Source organism: Quercus suber, unplaced genomic scaffold (assembly GCF_002906115.3).
Source record: "Quercus suber isolate HL8 unplaced genomic scaffold, Cork oak 2.0 scaffold_145, whole genome shotgun sequence".
In the NCBI taxonomy this organism is placed as follows: domain Eukaryota; kingdom Viridiplantae; phylum Streptophyta; class Magnoliopsida; order Fagales; family Fagaceae; genus Quercus; species Quercus suber.
This window is the reverse complement of record NW_027069606.1, coordinates 709,099-729,908: the sequence shown is the minus strand read 5'-3', so window position 1 is coordinate 729,908 and position 20,810 is coordinate 709,099. Positions and strand designations below refer to the sequence as shown.

The following is a 20,810-nucleotide window of genomic DNA, read 5'->3' as shown; positions in this document are numbered from 1 at the left end:
TCCTAATTTTCATTATTTGCCCTATCTTGATTTAGACTAAATGCGTATTTAGATTAATTTTTTGTTGAAAAACTTATTTGCTAGATATAATTATTCCTACAAACAGCATCATGCGTCATCTCATAAATCCTTTACTAAAAAGCACAGTGGGTTAAATTTGGTTTATTATGATGTGTGCGATTCAATTAACGTTGAGACTCTTAGGTGATAATAGTCTAATAGACATTTTGTTATTTTTGGTGATGATGCTTCATATAAGGTGTGAATCAGTGAATGTATTTCGTGAAAACAAAAAACCAAATATTTCAGCACTCCATGATGGAAAGTGAAATAAAGTGTTTTCATAATGAAAATGAAGATGAATAATTGAATATGGATCTATGGACTCTGAAATTTATTGTTTAGAATGTAGAAATAAATTTCCTTGGTCAAAACAAATAGAATCAAAGGAATCATAAAGCTGAACCTTGGTTTCATCTCTTATAAAATTTATGGATTACTTCAAAAATACCACAAGATTCCTTAATTACATGTAAGATTTTATCAATAGCTCTCAGATTGTGTGATTTTAAGAAAATACCCCCAAAATAACACCCTATTCAGGCAATGCTTGAGCTATACCATCTTTTATCAACAAATTACTTATCCAATGTGTCATGAGTAAGATATGAGTGTAACAACTTTGACAACAATATTTGTCGACTATAATCGTTACAAGACAGCGATGGAGATTAGTTTAGGCAATGTTGATTAAGAATTGTGTCCGACAATATGTCCACAGCATTTAAGTATAGTAAATGCACGTCTATTCACTATACAACACAATACTTAATTGTTAAAGAGAAATGCTAACAAGAAAATATAAGAATGATATATGTTGTGATAACAGAAGTCGCAAATATCTATAAAAAAAAAAAAAAGTCCCAAATAAATGGAACTATTTTAATAAAAAAAAATTTCAGTTGGAAAAAACCCAAAAAATATGAATAAAAAAAAAGGACGTAAAAAAAACTTTGTACTATGTTACACGTTCAAGGGTAAAAGTCCACACAATTTTTTTTTTTTTAAATTTTAAATTATCTAATGTATTAAAAGAAGTGATTGTTAATCATGGAATAATTAGGTTTTTTTTAAAAATATTGTGGTAGGCCTTTTTGTTATATTGGGCTGGGCTGCCTCCTGCGGTACTAGGCCCAAATATTCTGAGTAAGGGAATTGAGACCGATCCAACTGCAACTCAATTTGGTCCGGCTTGTACGCAAATGTTGAGTCCAAGTCCAAGGAGAGATGCAGCAAAGTGGGTTTATCCTCTGTTTCTGCCGTAGAAGACTTTTCTCTAGTTTCTGCTGCAGGATTGACTTTTCTGCTGTGCAGCAAAACTTTCTGCCGTGTAGTAAAACCGTCTGCCATGTAGTAAAACTTTCTGCTTATGCAATGAAGCTGTCTACTATGTAATAAAGCTTCATGTTATGCTTTAAAGCTGCCTGCTGTGCTTTAAAGCCTTCTGTCGAGTAAATGACTACTCTTTATTTTTTACTGTAGAAATACTTCCTACACACAAACAAATCTAAAACCCAAAGAAAATATCCATCAAACAAATGTTAGTTTAAATGGGTTAGCATATTCTCAAATATGTACACATGTTCGTAAATAAAGATATATGTATACATATACTTACGACAGAATAATGATTAGTTTATGTCAACAGTAAAACACGTAATAACAAATAAAGAAGAAAGCTTTGACAGGAAAGGTTTAGCTTGTATAATAATTAACACGGTAAATATAATAAAAAGGTACTACAGCAGAATAACTAGTACAATAAGTAAAGACACCACAACAGGACAACTGATGCAGCAGACTTGATAAAAAACGTGCTACAGTAAGATGACTAAATACAGCAGATAAAAGTTATAATGAAAGAAATCAAATATATTTGCAATCAAAATTAAGTATTGAATTTGCCCATAGAATAAGTAAACCAAGAAGGAACCCAAACTCCAACTTGAACAACCTTGTCATAGGCTCTTACCATAAAAGTTGTCCATTTTGGAGAATAGGCCCAAATGGCTGTTAGCTATTACTTTTGGAGACTTCAAAGAGTGGGTTTGCTAAGAGGGAGGGAAAAGATGGTCTATTGATGCATGCCCTTATTCCTACCACATTTTCTCTCTTCTTTTTCTTTCTCTTCGTTTTTTTTTTTTTTTTTTTTTTTTTTTCCCTTAATTTCTTACTACTCTCCTGTTGTAGGTTGTTTTTTTCACTTGGGTCTTTTCTTTTCTTGGGTCCCTCTCTTTGGGTGACTCTTTCTTTCTAAGTGCAGGTTTCCCCTTCCCCCTGGGTCCTCTTTCATCTATGGCTAGCTCCTCATNAGTATTAGAGTCTGAATTTGATAAATATGAGATGTAAAAGATATAGTTTACATCATCCAATAAAAAGTTTCGATGTTAGCACTTTATTTAAGAGTCAATACATCTTCTCATAAATAATTAAACCACAATAAACTTCTAATTTCACAAATATCTTTAGACATCCTGAAATCCCAAAATCTCATTTTCTTCTTATCCTAAAATCTCATTGTCTTCTTAGGGTAAGGAAGCACTCAAGCTCCACTCCGTCACACACGCCACTATTAAAATATCCATCTTGATCCTGAAAAAAGCACCCCCATTCAAGATATCTATATGCCAATAACACCTCATGAGTAAATCCCATTACTACCGCCTATTCATGGCCAAAAACAACATTAAAGGACCTACATCAACATGCCCATAAAGCACAACAATTCGCAATAGCTTCGTCCAAACATTAAATTCCATTATTACCATTAATAACTACTTTACTTCTCTTATCTCATTTACTTCCGAATCCAAAAACCCCGAAAACCCGGTTCATTCCACCACACCACAATTTGTTTCTACCTCACATGTTACACAAATTTTAACCTTTCTCAATACTTAACATCCACGTGTGTACTGATGTTGGTCGGTAAGGAACTTTCAACCTTGTCTAGGCTGACAATGAACACATAGAACAGTGGCAGAATTAGAAATTTATTTCTGGGAGTCCAAACATAAAATTAGACAACTAATTTTTTTTTTTTTTTTTACCTACATATTACACAATTTCTAATTTTTCTCAATTCTTAACATCCACATGTGTATCAGTTTTATAAAATAAAAAATGGAGTTACCATGTTTGTGTGTTAATGTTGTTGGTCGGTAAGGAACTTTCAAACCCGGTTAGGTTGGCAGTGAACATGGCTAGGTTGGCAGTGAACACATAGAGCAGTGGTGGAGACTTGAACCCCGACTATTGCCCCCGCCCGCACAAGAACATATACTTTGAAATGACCATCACGTCAAAATTGCACAGTAGTTACGCTATTCATTTTGATTGCAAGTCCTTTGTAAAAATTCTTTATTTTTTTATTTATAAAAATATATATATATATATTTATGTTTAATTACTAAATTTTAACTTTGCAAATGTAGTTAACAATAGATATGACCGATGTCAACCATATAGTCATACAAAATAAAAACTTCTCGACCGATTTAAATTACCAAATGATTTAAGAATTAATTGTTTTCTAATTCTAATGAAAAGATTCAATTTTTTAAATAAAAAAAAAATTTGACATTGCAGAATGTGAGCCATATGTATTACATCATCGATAAAAGTGGACTAATTCTTAGAATTTAATGTTCATATTTGTTGATGCCCATTTTTGCAAATCTATACCCAAAGGCCCATGAGGAAGAAAGCCCAATAAGAAGTAAGGTCCAAAGACCCACAAGAAGACTGAAGAGCAAGAAATTTCCAAAGAAAGAAGTGCAATAAAAAAAAAAAAAAAAATTAGTTGTCTAATTTTATGTTTGGACTCCCAGAAATAAATTTCTAATTCTGCCACTGTTCTATGTGTTCATTGTCAACCTAGACAAGGTTGAAAGTTCCTTACCGACCAACAACAGTACACACGTGGATGTTAAGTATTGAGAAAGGTTAAAATTTAAGTATTGAGAAAGGTTAAAATTTGTGTAACATGTGAGGTAGAAACAAATTGTGGTGTGGTGGAATGAACCGGGTTTGCGGGGTTTTTGGATTCGGAAGTAAATGAGATAAGAGAAGTAGTTATTAATGGCAATAATGGAATTTAATGTTTGGACGAAGCTATTGCGAATTGTTGTGCTTTATGGGCATGTTGATGTAGGTCCTTTAATGTTGTTTTTGGCCATGAATAGGCGGTAGTAATGGGATTTACTCATGAGGTGTTATTGGCATATAGATATCTTGAATGGGGGTGCTTTTTTCAGGATCAAGATGGATATTTTAATAGTGGCGTGTGTGACGGAGTGGAGCTTGAGTGCTTCCTTACCCTAAGAAGACAATGAGATTTTAGGATAAGAAGAAAATGAGATTTTGGGATTTCAGGATGTCTAAAGATATTTGTGAAATTAGAAGTTTATTGTGGTTTAATTATTTATGAGAAGATGTATTGACTCTTAAATAAAGTGCTAACATCGAAACTTTTTATTGGATGATGTAAACCATATCTTTTACATCTCATATTTATCAAATTCAGACTCTAATACTTATTAGTTTTCTCCAATATCTCAAAGCATGTTTCTAATATCTCAAAGCCTCTACTTCATAGTCATAATAAAATTTTTCCATTTACCGACTTAATTATGTAATGACAAAATATTAATGTAATGACAAAGAAACAAAAATAGTATGATTTGTCATGGTGGTTTCATTACCATGCATTTTTCATGTATAGTTAATGACCAATGACCGACTGACAATAACTTAGGTAATTACGTAATTTTGGGAGTAGTGGTGAAGTCACTAGAAGAGAGATTATTAGATCTATTAGGAGGGCTATTGAAGTGGTCTTCCCAACCAATAAGATACTAATACTCATGCAAATGTGTTAGTCAGATTCCTAATCAACACACGAATTAAAAATAAAAAATCACTATGTGATATCACATTTGCATAAATAGCAGCATTTTATTGGTTAAAAAGACCAGGAGGACCACTTCAGCAATCCTTCTCATGGACTTAATAATTTCTCTCACTAGAGAACCCCCCCCCCCCCCCCCCCAAAGTTTTAAAAATGATCAATTTTATATTATAATATACATAATTATATTTAGATAATCCATAAGAAAAATTCCCACTTGGCTCATCAAAATATTTTAAATGTTTATATTCTTAGAAGTGTTAGCATATTTATAGATAATACCCCCAAAAAATTAAGATATAATCCTCCAATATATATGTTGAGTGATGATAATTTAATATAAATGTATTTTGTGTGTATAAAATATAATAGTATCTCTCCAACCTTGGTTCCATTCCTATAATGAAATTTAGTTTTTTTATTTAGTTTTCAATTGTTTTGATCATGTGTTTTCATTTATAATTGATTTAATCGTAATCTCAGTCTAATAGTCTATTGACTATTGTTTCATGTCATATTCATGTAACTTATAAATCATTGAGTATTAGAAATGTGATTTGTAAATACACTTTTGCTTACCTTTTAAAGATTTTAATATATATGAAAATATAAGATATAAAAAAGATTTATAAAAATTATTTTAAATATAAACGACGTCAATGACTTACAAATTTTTTTTATGCATATAGTTTTGTAAAAATTATTCTTTTTAGATATATAATAATAATTTTTAATATATAATGTATAAAATTATATCTATAAGAATAAGGTTTACTGTGATGCCTCAAAGAAAATTTTCTGGCTCCACCACTGTTTGGGAGTGTAGTTGATAATGTGCTATTTTCTCATCATAATGTGGAATTGGTAGTCAATTTTTGTAATCAAGAATGACAATTTATATTTTGTAAAAGGTTTTGTGAATAAAAGTAAAGCAAACAAAGGCAATTGTATCATTGTATGATCCCATTTAAACTATATAAACTATAGAGTCATAAATATTGTCTCCATAAATTTTAAATTTGAGACATAAACCTATTAAAATATGTAGTTAATTTAATATTTTCCTATTGTTATCATATGACAAGAATATGAATTTTTAATTTAATTATAATAGGAATTGGACAGGCTATAACAATACAACTAACGTCATGGTTTAGAAATTTTAACTTAGAATTGATCTCAAGATTAGGATGGAAAAGTATTTCCCTAAAACAGGAATATATGAGAAATCGATTAAGTTTACACCATGTTGGTGTATTCAATAGGAATCTATGAGAATAAATTATTTTTCATAAAGTAGTTTGTAATGGCTACAACATCTATTATTGGGTTCGTTGATTTTCACATATATATTTCTATACATATGTGTATAGAAAAACATATAAACATACAATTCAATAATTATAAAATTATACAAGATCAAGACTAATAGTTTATATATCAAATGGACAATGCATGTAAAATTGGAGTTTTTCTCTACATGAACAGAAGATTGTGTTGTATAGAGAATGGACGCGCATCATGTACCCTAAACAAGGAAATTTGTGTATTATATTTGATAACTTAATTGATCTGGGCAACTAACTTGGCAGGCCCACAGGTCCAAAAATATGTTCAAAAAATATACTAAATAAAAAGTAAGTATATAAAACGAAGAGAAACAGGTGGGTCTAACTCTCAAATATGGTATCCAAGGCATGCTTTCCTTGAAAAGCTTTGAATTGAGAATCATGTGAATCAATAGTTTGTGTATGAAACTTTGCAACTTTGTCATTGAAGTCCCATCCTTGCTAGTAATACTCTACCGAATTGTCTGAACCCTTATCAGCTCGGACAGTGTCCCGGTAATTGACCGGACGTGGAATGTACGGTGGCTTTGTACATCTTAGTAATGCCCAATTAACCCCATCAAAAAATTGATGGTGCTTAATTGCTGTTGCACCCATTGTACGTCGATTGGCTCTGCCACAATCTCGAGGGCCCCACGATGACCGATCGCTTCCTTCGCTTTCGTTTCGGGTGAAAACACGAGACAGCTGGCACCATACAGTTGGGTAGAATGCACGATGAGTTGCAAATTGAGGCGGGTCATTATGGTATTCATTAGATGGACTTGTGGTATTTGGTGGATTTTGATCGACACAACTTGAGCTGATGATGTTGAATTATCTCCTTTTAGTGATAGATCAAAATCTGTTAGCATTATGTGACCATCCGATCTTACAAGTACATTTTCAGGCTTGAGATCACGGTAGATAATCCCCATCATGTGTAGATATTCTAGAGCAACCACAACTTCTGAGGCATAGAACCTGTAACACCCAATAGAAACCCTCGCATAAAACCTCATTCCAATACACAACATTAGTGCGTGAATTACACTCTCCAAAAAAGGAAGATAAAGTACAAAATATAAAATATAGTCCACCTCATAATCGAGCTATGCTTACAAAGTAACTTGGGTCCACAAGATATGAATAGTTTGACCAAAAAAAGATAGGATAGTGGTACACGCGAGACAAAATCGCGTGGAGTTTGTCCTAATTAGAGAGCAGTAGAAGAAGCAGAATAACTAGAATCTTGCACGAGGGGGTCCACCGGATTACCGTGTCACTACTGTCATTTAAGTTGAATTATCAATTAGGGACAAAGGACAACGAGAAAATCTTTGCCACTGTGTCTAACAAGTTCAATAAACTTTATCAAGGAAAACCACTAATGCTCACAGATTTTTTTTTTTTTTTTTTTTTTTTATAAATTTTTTTTGGGAAGGACTAATATGCTCACAGTTAAATGTATAAATAGTATCTTCTAAAAGAGAAAGAAAAAGGTGTATACAAACATATAACTTAGTCAAACCATGAATTAAAGTCACAAGTTTCTTTGTAAAATTATAACTTGTGTGTATTATATATATATATATATATATACACACACACATAGAATGTGTGTAATAATCACTACTTCTTATAAAATCTTTTGTTTGTTTGAACTGGAAATTACAGAACACTCTAATCAATAATGACAAATCTGGAAGTGTCAAAAAATTGAATAATGTCACTCAAGCTGACCATTAGGAATTTCCAAGAAAGTGGGAGGCTTCAAAGAAGAAACATAAATTAGTTGGCGAAGATTGCCAATTATGTTGTCTGAATTTCTAGACTTCTCGATCCTAAAGAAACAAACTGATCCACTCACTTAAAAGACGTGATTGATGATAGTGGATTAAGATTCTTTAAAATTCTTAAAATAATTCTTTTGAATTTTGACAATAAATTGTAACCTATTTATTTAAAAATTTATAGATAGAATGACATAATTTTTCCCCTAAAAGAACTTAATTACCGATTCACTCACTTAATTAAGGTAAAGATGAATTAGGATTCTATGAAGTTTTTAGGCCGGTAGCGCTCTATCATAGTCCATAGAGTTCATAAAATCTATTTTATTTTAAAGCTTTCACCAAAATGATATAGTCAATCATTTTTGTAATTAAATTCGTAGCAAAAAATTAATTGAATTACTCTGAAAAGTTTAGAAAATCCAAACCCATATTCCAATCCTCAATAAAATGTTTCTGGAGCCCCAAAACTTGGCGTAAACCAAGCCATATATTTTGAAGCTTAAAATTCAATACGTGAAAGTGCCATCAAATTATGATATAGTGCATTATAGACCCACAAGGGATCGTAATCAAACACTGTCCAAGACATAGATTAAATTCATGGAGCCCATAAGCAATGAATAGTTGTAAAAAGTGGTGGTGACCCCCACTTATATATAAAGTTGAATCATTCACCATAATGCAGTGCCACAATCCCACCCTACATGCATAATATATGACACCTTTAATCTTTCCAACTTCAATTTTAGAGATACAACTCACTAGACATAACAGTTCATAATTATTTGAATTCAATAGTTAAAACTAGAAGAGTAAATTTAAACCTTGAACGTTTTTATTAAAAATACTTAAACGTATAGTTAAGTTATAAGATTATTATTTTGAATAATAATAGAAAAAAGAGTACGTAGATATGAATATTAACCAACTTTACGCACCGTACAGCGGGCTCACCGAAGCGTTTGTCCGGTTGGTTTTGACGGAGCACGTGGAGGTCACCACCAGGACAGAACTCAGTCAAAAGGCAAGACCACCTAGGAGTGTCCAACGTAGCATAGAGTGTTGGCAAAAAGGGTGGTCCAATATTTCCAATATGTCTCTCTCAATCTTTGCCCTACCATCTTTATTCCTTCCCACCAACTCTTTCTTGTCCATCACCTTTGCAGCAAACATACATTTAGTTCTGTCACCTGACTCCACCACCACCACCACGNTGCTTAATTGCTGTTGCACCCATTGTGGACCCCATTCGTCTTGTGGGGTCCTTGATCAAAAGTTGGGTCATCAAGTCCTTTGCTGGGCTTGGAACAGTTGGTTCCTTGGGGAATTCTAAGGCTCGAGCCACAATATTTGCTAGGGTTACCTCATGGTCAAGACCCTTAAAGGGTGTCACACCATAGAACATTTCAAATATGAAAACTCCTAGGTCCACCAATCCACTGCATTGCCATGCCCTTCTCCTGATACAATCTCCGGTGCCAAGTACTCGTGGGTCCCAACAAATGACATCGATCGGACGTCGATTGGCTCTGCCACAATCTCGAGGGCCCCACGATGACCGATCGCTTCCTTCGCTTTCGTTTCGGGTGAAAACACGAGACAGCTGGCACCATACAGTTGGGTAGAATGCACGATGAGTTGGCAAATTGAGGCGGGTCATTATGGTATTCATTAGATGGACTTGTGGTATTTGGTGGATTTTGATCGGACACAACTTGAGCTGATGATGTTGAATTATCTCCTTTTAGTGATAGATCAAAATCTGTTAGCATTATGTGACCATCCGATCTTACAAGTACATTTTCAGGCTTGAGATCACGGTAGATAATCCCCATCATGTGTAGATATTCTAGAGCAACCACAACTTCTGAGGCATAGAACCTGTAACACCCAATAGAAACCCTCGCATAAAAACCTCATTCCAATACACAACATTAGTGCGTGAATTACACTCTCCAAAAAAGAGAGAAAAAAGTACAAAATATAGTCCACCTCATAATCGAGCTATGCTTACAAAGACCGCCGTCACTACCACCCTTGAGCTCCACGAGGTACACGCTCCCTATGTCTCCGCTGCCAAGGCGGCGGACGAAGCGGAGGTCGTCGAGGCTGAGGGTGGCGTTTTTGGATTTGACTTGTCGGATTGCGTCCCAACATGGGTCGTTGGAGGGCGCGTGGGGCTTGGAGGAGGATGAAGCGATGCTGGTGGTGGTGGTGGTGGTTGTGGTTGTGGTTGTGGTTGTGGTTGTCCATGTAGTTGTCTCGGAACCTGAGCTTGTGCTACGCTTTGTTTCTATAGCAGTGGTGGCTGTGGAGTTGATGCTGAGGTTGTCGAAATCGTCTGCGAGGTCGTCGACGCATGGTTGCATGATGGTGGTGGTGGTGAAGAAGAGAGGTGAGAGCTACCTTGTAAGGAGAGCAAATGTTTAATGGGGAAAACTGAAAAGAGAGAATGAGAGGGAGAGGTTTTTGAAGGGTGGGAATTGGAAAGGAGGGAATGGGCCGCCAAAGTGGGAATAGACAGTATGGCTGGATTTTGTGCCATTAGGGGCCCAATAGCATCATGATTTTTAGTTGGATTTTCCCACATAAAGTTTTTTTTTTTTTTTTTTGAAATGATAGTAATTAATTGTAAAATGGCTGACTTTTATATATTCACCCTACTTTCATAAATTCATAATAAATTATATGTAATAAGTTGTTATTGATTTTAATTTAAATTCACAAATTAAATTATTTTTTTACTCTCTCATAAGCATAACAACCAATAATAATTTACGATTTAAGATATGTTATGAAAGTGTTGTAAAAATATTGTGAATATAACATTTTTCTTATATATTTATATATTTACTAGCTTCTAAGCACACGCTTGTGCACATGCTCAGAGGCTCTTTTATTTTTTTTAAGAAAATGTTAATAATTTGCATCTATTATAATTTAGAATTTTTTTAAAACAAATAAAAATATAAACTTTAGAGATAAGTAGTAACTATAATTTCTTTTTTGAACATAAAGGAAAAAAATCTTAAATTTTAGGAATTTTATTTTTGAATTCAAAATGAAGTTTGTTATTTAACATTTATGACTCTATTTCTAAATGAAGTTACCCTTCATTAATGAGGGTTTTTTTGAACCACATAAAAGTCCAGTTGAAATAAGGAATCCTTTTATATATAGTATAGACTTTAAATTACAAGTTACAACAGCTAGTAGTATAAGTACAAATGTGTCATAATTTTTAGATTTTAAATTTCACAAATTATCTTTATATTCTTAATTTGTCTTTCTATCCTAATTTTATAGAATTTAAAATTTTTAATTTTCAATATACCTTTTTATCCTTATTTTGTCTTATTGGAACTCATTTTGAATTAGATAATATATAGGATTGTTTTTGGAGGTATAAAAAGTAGACAATAAATAATTCTATTCCAATATTTATTTATATTAAATCACTATCGTATGATTCATACATCAAGCAACAGAAAAAGAATAAGGGAAAAGTCACTATCATATTATCTTCGATTTGGAAATTGTTGAATTTATTTCTCTTTACTGTATTATATGGCATGGCATGGCATGAGGATATCATCCAGCCAAGATTAAAAGGATTATATTAGCATTTTCGAAAACGTTTGGCTAAAACAACGCTGCCGTTTAGAACAATAGGTTTTAATAAAAGTATATGGTTCAGTCCTTAACAAGAAAGAACTGCGTGAAAAATTTGCATAGCCAGGGGATTTAACTAGCAAATAAGAGCAGGAAACTCATAATTTTAAGCATTGGCTTGTAAGGAAAAGGTTATACTTGTATCTTTTATCATGATGTGTAAAGGAACACGCCTTTTGATTAAGCTCCAAGCGTTATTTATAGTCCTGAATCTTTCATCATTGTTGTTTATTAATTGTGTGCATTATTTATCATGTCCTATCAATTTTCCATTTTGAATATAGATCTTTTTTCTGGAGCGGTTCAAAATTTAATTGATTGTTCAATAAAATCTAAATAAATTAAATGCGGTGTATATTCAAACAAGGGCGGCCCAACAAATTTGGAGGCCTAAAGCGATATATTTAAATGGAGTATTTTTGTTATCACTTAAATAATATTTAACTAGTATTTAATATCATAATTTTTTATAACAAAAATCTATTCCTTTTATTTTGTAATATGTTTTTTATTTTGAAAAATGCTAAAAATATAACAAACTTCACTAAAAAAAACTTTCAAACGATGTAGAAATGAATGCGATTAGTAACACTTCAAGAAGATAATAAACAAGTATTTGAATGAATTATGTTAGGGATATTATAAATTTTACAACATAAGGCTTACAAAGATGTATCATTAATCACAAAAAATAATTCAAAAATGGATTTAATAGGTTATTGACGTCCACATATCATATTAATTGTCACATCAATTTGTAAAATTTTCAAGTAAAATAAATAATGTTTTTAGCATTTTCCTATCTGAATTATTTCTTACGATTAGTGACACATATATTTGTAAAGGAAAATGCTAAAGATACAAATTCTTTTACAAATTTTTTTACAATTTGATGATTTGAAGAATGATTATAGATAAATAAAAAAGTGACGTTATCGGTGGGTCCAGATGAGAACCAGTAAGAAGTTGCTACAACAATAGTTTGTAAAAATGCTGTAAAATAGTTTGTCAACTATAGCATTACTCTATTTGTAAGACCCATGTATTTAAAGTTGTATTATCTCTAGCATTACTCAATACTTTGGGACTTCTTAAAAGTAGAGGAAAATTATACAACTAATTTTTTTCCTATGTCTCCAATTTTTATTTTATTTTAATATATCAATTTTTGCCCCAAAATTTGGGGCCTTCCTCTAATAGGAGGCCCTAAGCAGTGGCCTAAGTGGCCTAGACCTAGGGCCAGCCCTATATCCAAAAGACTTAACTCTTAGATACATTGCACAGGTTTTAAACCTCTATAACTCACACTTATTTTCCAATGTGGGATTGACCCACTATTTTTTCTTTTAAGAATACTAAGTATTTTAACACACACATACACAAGGGGAGAAGGTTTTAAAGAAACTAATAGTGATGTATATCGAAAAGGGCCTAACTCTTGGATACACAACACAAGCTTTAACCTTTATAACTCACACTCATTTTCCAACGTGGGATTAACCCTTTTTTTTTTTTTTTTGGTTGAGAATACTAAGTATTTTAACACACGTACACACACACAAAGGGAGAGGGGAGAAAGTTTTAAAGAAACTAACAGTGGTGTATATCTAAAATGGCATAACTCTTGGATACACAACACATGCTTTAAACTTCTATAACTCACACTCATTTTCCTATGTGGGATTAACCCATTGTTTTTTCTTTTGAGAATACTAAGTATTTTCACACACACACACACACACACACACACACACACAAAAGGGGAGAGGGGAGAAAGTTTTAAAGAAACTAACAGTGGTGTATATTCAAAAGGGCCTAACTCTTAGATACACAATACATACTTTAAATCTCTATAACTCACACTCATTTTTTAATGTGGGATTAGCTCACTATTTTTTCTTTTGAGAATATTAAGTATTTTAACACACACACACACACAAGGGGAGAGGGGAGCGGTGAAGGTATGGAGGAAAATCTGGGAAGAGAAAAAAAAAAAAAACAAAAACAAAAACAAAAACAAAAACATTGATAGTAGTAATTGTCATGTATGGTAGTAATAGTTGGAGGAGAAAAAGGTGACGGTGGTGAAAATATGAAGGAATTGAGGGAGATAATGAAAGCAACATGGGAAATAAGGTGGAAGGGGGTGGTGCTGGGGCAGCTCGAGACTAGGAGGGTAGGAGAGGGAGATACTAGTAGCGGCAATAGTGGTGACAGCGCATCTTTCTCCAGCTCCAACTATGCAGAAGTGGAAGGAGAAGGAGATGGTGGCAACAACATAGAGTTAGAGAGGGGAGCGATGTAAGTGTTAGCCATTTTATGCTATGTTGATGTAATATTTCATTGACCTTAGAAATATTCATGTTAATTAGCAATTTTGGGTTGCACCACACATCAAAAGCATGGAAAACACTATTGTTCAATTCGTGAAAAGAGACAGTTACACCCTATAGATTGTTGTTTATTTTATTACAGTAATATGCATATAAGTTTGCCAAGAATTTTGTAGCTCAATTGATTAGCACATCTTGATGTCTTCAAGACATGTAGGGTTAAATTTCTCCACCCCTAAATATCATATATATATATATATATATAAGTAGTTGAAAATTTTCCAAGATTCTTATAGTTCAACTAGCAATTAGTGGTGTTTCCAATGAAGATGTCTACAGTCCAAATCTCTTATTTCTTATTGTTGTAACTATTGAATTATTGAAGAAAAAAATAGTTGTAAAATTATTAGGTCCATCGAGCATACTCCTTCCTATCACATTATGGATAAATTCTACTCGTGGGTCCTACACGTGAGGCCATCCTCATGAGAGGGAGAAGATCATAGTTTTAATTACAAGATCAAATTGGCCAGTTCAACAAGAATTGGACCCTCAATCGGTTCAGTAAAATAGCCATAAAAACCGCAGGTTCAACTGGTAAAAACAGAGAACTAGACCTTTTTTTGGTTATTTGATCATTTTGATTTTAAAAACCCTGGAGAAGATACTCTACCTAAAAATCTCTCTCTCTCTCTCTCTCTCTCTCTCTCTCTCTCTCTCTCTCTCCAAGTTAGTTGGTAGGCTCCATCTTTTTGGGGAATTATGTAGTCTTTTAACATTAAATCCATGTTGTGCATAGATGATAAAATTGAAACTACTAATTAAAGAAGTTATATAAATCTATAATTATTAAAATAGCTGAATTGCAAATTTCATTTGCTTATCTTTGCATAAAATTCAATTCAGACTTGTAACTTTAATTTTATTCAATTAAGTACTTTAACTTTTTAACTTTTAACTTTATTCAAGTAAGTCATTCCATTCATTTCTAATTGTGAGATTGCCATCAAGTATACCAAAACGACGTACTTTTGTAAGAATTTTAAAAATTAAGATATTAAAAAATAAAAAGAGATAAAATTTTGTTTTAAAAAAATGATTATTGATTTTTGGTTTTTCATTTTTCATTTTTCATTTTTCGTTTATTTTAATTCAATCAACCACAAAAACTTATTCAACAACCAGTCAATCCAACCATAATTAATCCAAACCAACCCCACAAACCCACCATTATGGAAGGCTAGATCTAGCTCTTACCCTGCCTCTCTCACACAATATTTCTTTTCAAAGTGGCATCAGTTGATATTTTTGAAACCTTATTTGATTGAGTTAGAAGGTATTTGTAGTAGATTTGGTTGAGAGAGAGAGAGCATTGTTTGGGTTGAATGGATTTTGGTCATGAGAGGGAAACATTGAGATAGAGGAGAGATTATACATGTTCAGTTGAAACTTCCAACCACCACCACCCAATGCCATGAATATTTGAAATCCAAGTCCTACTCTCCCAAATTGAAAACCCTCACAGTCCCCTCCTCCACCTTTGTAACACCCCAAAAACATAAGTAATAAAAGCCTATTCAATCTGAATAATCCATAAAAAAATATATTAAATAAAAGTAACCAACAACCTAAAATCTCATTACAAATGTCAAAGTTCTAATCCACCAAAGACAATACATCCTCAAAATAATTCTCTAGTATAATGTTTAATGCCATAAAAATAATAATAAATTCATCAGTTCCACAAAATAATTCATAACTGTTGCCTTTCAAGAATCTCTACTCCAATAATCCCTTTAATGTATCTGTAAGGAGAAATAAATGGGGGTGAGATAATTCAATAAGTGGAATTCATTAACATTGGAGTGTGGAAACAAACTTTTCAAATAAATAATTCTTACAAAAAATTCATAACTTGTAACTCATCAATATTTCATCATTAAATATTTCATATATATATATATATATATATCATCATATAAACAATTTTCTAGGCTTTTCTCGTGGTCAACGTTTACGCCCCGTTGACGGGGTTGTGCCGTCCCTTTTTAGGACTAGAACCTCCTTTTCATCCCTTTTTTTAAGGATGACTTCTTTGGAACCTAAAGGTGCACTTCCTTACTAAGGAGCTTCCTTCTTGGATTCTCAATAGTATACTCTCTTGCTAAGGAGCTATCAAATGTGCACTATCCCTTTTTCTGGAACCGTCCCTTGCTAAGGACTAACTGCAGTATAATTGTCCCTTGCTAAGGACTAAATACAATACGGAGCTTTTAATCACGACTTGCCATAACTTTTCAAAATATATTCAAGATGCTCACAAAAATAATCCATTCAAGATGCTCATAAAAATAATCCATTCATAATTCTAAAAAATATAAGGATATATTCACATATACAAATTTAAATAAATTTAGGTTGTCTCACAAATTTTTCATAAAACGAATAGTCAATGTGCACATCAAACATTTATAAAATATCAATTTATATATAAAATATTAACATATTTCTTTGATATATAATAGTTTAATAATCAATACTGTTTTGAGAAAACCCCCAAAATTAGTAAAAACCACTTATCTCTTAGTTGCAAAAATAAAAGAAATCAACCACCCTTGAGTCACAATAAATTAGTAGAATTAGGACCTAGCAACACCAAAAATAGGTCCATCAATATAAAATTTTCCCACTTAACAATCTGTTTTCACATTTAAATAGTTTAATCTATCAACATTAAAGCCTATGGAGGTGTTTAATTTCTTTGAAATACTCTTCAGCCATGTCAGATTTTAGGCTTACAATTATTGCTGCATAATCATATCTTTTTGGCTCTACCTAATTAGATTTTGGCTTAAAAATACTGTTGCATAATTAGATTTTTGGGCTTTAAAAGTTGCTGCATACAGCAGTGGCTTAGAGATGATAATTAGTGTCACTAGATGCAGAGGTAGGTATCTAATAACATGATGCAGCCTTTTTCCATTAATATAATCCTAGCTATGCATGAAACTTTAATATGGCAGAAAGATGGACATGTGATCAACCTAATTTATACCTTAATTTAACAATCCAATTGCCTAGTATTCCCTTGATGCCGTTGGACTAGGATTTAGACAATAAAAAGGGCGTGGATGCAAGTTAGTTTGAGGGTGAATACAGTGAGACTATAAACAATTATATATAAACCAAGCACCCTTGTTCTAATATAATAATCTTAGCTTTAGATCCATAACGGCAGCCCTTATTTTTTTCTATTAGGTACGCCAATAACAGATGCTATAAGAGTGGGAATAAAAACTAGCCATTGAGTATTTCAACTTTCCTAAGTTTAGAGTAAGAAAGTGCCGTACCTGCAGTCTCCACTCACTGTGAGTAGTGTGTTGCCACTGAGCAAAAGGAAGCCCCATTAGCAAATACACGTGTAGCTTAAGAAGTAAAAGACCAGATTTTTTTTTTTTTTTTTTTTTTTAAAAGCTTATCAAGGCCCAAATATTTATACTTATGCTATCTCACTTGGGCTTCTTTTGCTATAACAATTATCAGATTTAAATATCTTAGGCCCAAATCAATTAAATCCATTAAATTATGGGCTTCATTTTTAATTTACACATAAGAATTAAATTAGTTTCAAAATTATGGGGTGTTACAATGATAGACCCCACCATGAAAAGTCCTTGAAGCTCAATGCTTTGACTTATGAGCTCACTCTTTTATTAGTTTCTTGGCGTAGGGCTGAAAGTAACCCTTCTCATCGCCAACTTCCCACACAGACTCGATTTCTCCTCTTAATGACTAAACAGGTTTTTGTGTTATTATGATTTTCGAGCTTCTTAATGAATTATTTATATGAGCTTGTTAGAGTGACTAAATTACTATCTCATATATTATATATGAAAATAACCTTCTTGCCCTAGACAAACATGATTACCATCCCCAGTCTTCTAGTAATTGTATATAGGAAATTTATATTGAATTTGTGATAAAAATTGGCTCAAAACCCAACTATTAATGGGATCAATATCAAAGCTTTTTATTAATGGAATATGTTAAGTTGTGTTTTTTACTTGTTATTTTGGCTTTATTCCGTGCCGATTTCTTTGTATCTTCATGCATGTTTTGCTATATAATTTGTCGGCTTTATTTGAAATTGGGTTGAGCTTAGAAATTCATTAAGAGCTACTAGATCAATGCAACTTGCCTGACAACTTGCCTGAACAAGACATACTGTCTAACTGGACCAAGACAACTTGCTAGACCAAGACATTGTCTAACTGGACCAAGACACCTTGCTTGCACATGAGAGTTCAAAAATCTATTGAGAGAGCAACTCGCAAAATGATTTGCAAGACATACTGTCTAACTAGAATGACAAAGGCCAAGAGACGTAGGCCATGTGGATGGGCGTGGGTGCAATGAGGTGAGGGCTTGTAATCTATGAAATCCCACATCACCTGGGTGTGGTAAAAGGGAAGAGCTTGCATGTGGGTTGAAAATCCATCTTTGTGCTTGGAAAAAAAAATCCGTAAGGGGCATGGGCCCTAAAACAAACAATATTGTTGACTTGAGAATTAGAGCATTACAATTGGTATCAAAAGGCCTAGAGACATAGGCCACATGGATGGGCATGGGTGTGGGGTGCGATAAGGTAAGGGTTTGCAATTCATGAATCCCACATCGCCTAGGTGTTGTAAAGGGGAAGACCTTATATGTGGGTTGAATATCCAAAATATTAACAATGCTTTTTCCCTTACTTTGTTCTTTGGAAATTTAGTATTGTAGGAAATTCAGTTATTTGAATCACCTGCAGTACCTTTCCCATACCCACTATATGTATATCTCATTCCCACGTACCCTTAGGAGATCAAATACACCCAGCTTGAGAGTGTGAGAATTGAGCATTCCATTGTGAGAGCCAAACACCTTAGTTTCTATACATTCTTCCCTTTCACCATTGCCAAATCATTGAGAGGAGATTAGTTCCTTCACACTTATCTTCACCTTAGTGTTGTGAGTGTTTTTTGGACCTTTGGGAACCATTGGGACCTAACCATTTTCAGTCATGGACGCTTGGTGGTGCAATAGGGTGGTGTTGCGGGATCCAAAAAACTAGTTGAAAATAAGAATCCTGAGAAGTCCGTTGGTAATTAGGGCTTGAAGGGCTCAAGTACATTTTACGGCAAGTACTTTGGTTTTCCTCTTCAATAACACACCAAGTGTTGTCTTGGTTTGCATACTCTTACCTTTTGCCCTTTACATCATTCAATTGAAGAAAGTAAAGTCAATGCTTGTTCAGCCATGAAGATGAACGTGGATGAAAATTATCTCTTTTGGTATTCCTTTTTTTAGATCAATATGGTGATAAAAAAACATATTTAATTAGGGTAGGCATTTGAAGATGAGGAGGCAATAACAATGAGCAAGGAGTATAAACATGAGAGAAAATGAGCACAACTAGTGCAATTCTAAGATTTTACTAATCATATGTGGGCTTTTAAAAAGTTTTGATGCTTTGTGATCTACATCCATGAAGTTAGAAAAATGAATTCAAAAGATTGGCTTTCTTTGCTTCTAAATGCGTTACTGTAATTACCAAAAATTGTAATCAACACTAGACATGAAAGATTTGACCTGTACATATAACCGAAAGTTAGTGCACATATGTGGCCATTTATTTAAAACTAACTCAAATTCTGAATGAATGAAATGGCACAGGAAAATCTCTTTTATTACACCTTCATAAAGCTAGATTTTCTGCTTCCTACTTTTGCATGAGGTCGAAAGCATTGGTATATATAATACCTCTTAATTCTGGGACCATGTTTTGACTTTCTATAAGACGCGAACCCCGATAAAAACCTTGTGCAGTGACCCTAATTAGCTCTACAACAATTATGTTATTAAACCACAAGAAGGAAGTAAGATTCACTTGTTAAATCGTGTTTAGTCATTTTCGCGAGCTCCATGTGGACGACTAAATTTCTCGGTTCGAAATAAGTCAAACAAGTAAAATAGTGTCATAAGTGTGAATTTGTATTGATGAATGTGTGGTACAATTCTCTGTAATTACAAAAGAGTTATCCTCTGATTCGATCTCCTTGAAAGATTTGTTAATTGGATTTGTGGTAATGTGATTTTGACTTGAACACAAAGTATCCTTCAATTTGGTAGAAGGATGGATCGAAGATTGTTGAAAACGGAATTACAATGAATCTCTGGCTATGAGCTTGTTAGAAATCCTTTATTCTTCACGTTCTTCGTGTTCTTCGTGTGTTCTTCGTGTTCTTGGTGCGTTCTTCGTCTTCGAAGGTTTGTGGTGGAAGTTCTTCGGTGCTTTAGAGGCTTGAATCCTTAGAGCTTCGCTGATTTATGATTTGTTGAGGTTTCTGGAGGCTTTTGAGCTTGATTCCAGTGAACTTCGAGATTTAGGAATATGATTTGGATGATTCCTCTTCGAATGTTCTTTGTATTCGAAAGTTTGTGGTGGAAGTTCTTCGGGGCTTTAGAGGCTTGAATCCGTAGAGTTTCGCTGATTTGTGGTTTGTGATGTTTCTGGAGGCTTTTGAGCTTGATTCCAGTGAACTTTGAGATTTAGGAATATGATTTGGATGATTCCTCTTTGAATGTTCTTCGTACTTGAAGGTTTGTGGTGGAAGTTCTTCGGGGCTTTAGAGGCTTGAATCCGTAGAGCTTCACTGATTTGTGATTTGTTGAT

General features: G+C 33.3%; 1 protein-coding gene and 1 pseudogene across 1 annotated transcript; both read right to left on the bottom strand.

Moving 5' to 3' along the window:
* Window positions 1–6,392: 6,392 nt before the first annotated feature.
* LOC136068979 (serine/threonine-protein kinase D6PKL2-like) lies at window positions 6,393–10,567 on the bottom strand (annotated as a pseudogene).
* LOC112031534 (serine/threonine-protein kinase D6PKL2) lies at window positions 6,921–9,298 on the bottom strand (the record flags this gene model as incomplete). The annotated part of the gene is given in 6 exon segments (XM_024064225.2): window positions 6,921–6,961; window positions 6,964–7,047; window positions 7,050–7,109; window positions 7,112–7,281; window positions 9,032–9,161; window positions 9,164–9,298. Coding segments are annotated over 6 exon segments (588 nt in total), but the record flags the coding sequence as incomplete, so codon positions are not given.
* Window positions 10,568–20,810: the final 10,243 nt, after the last annotated feature.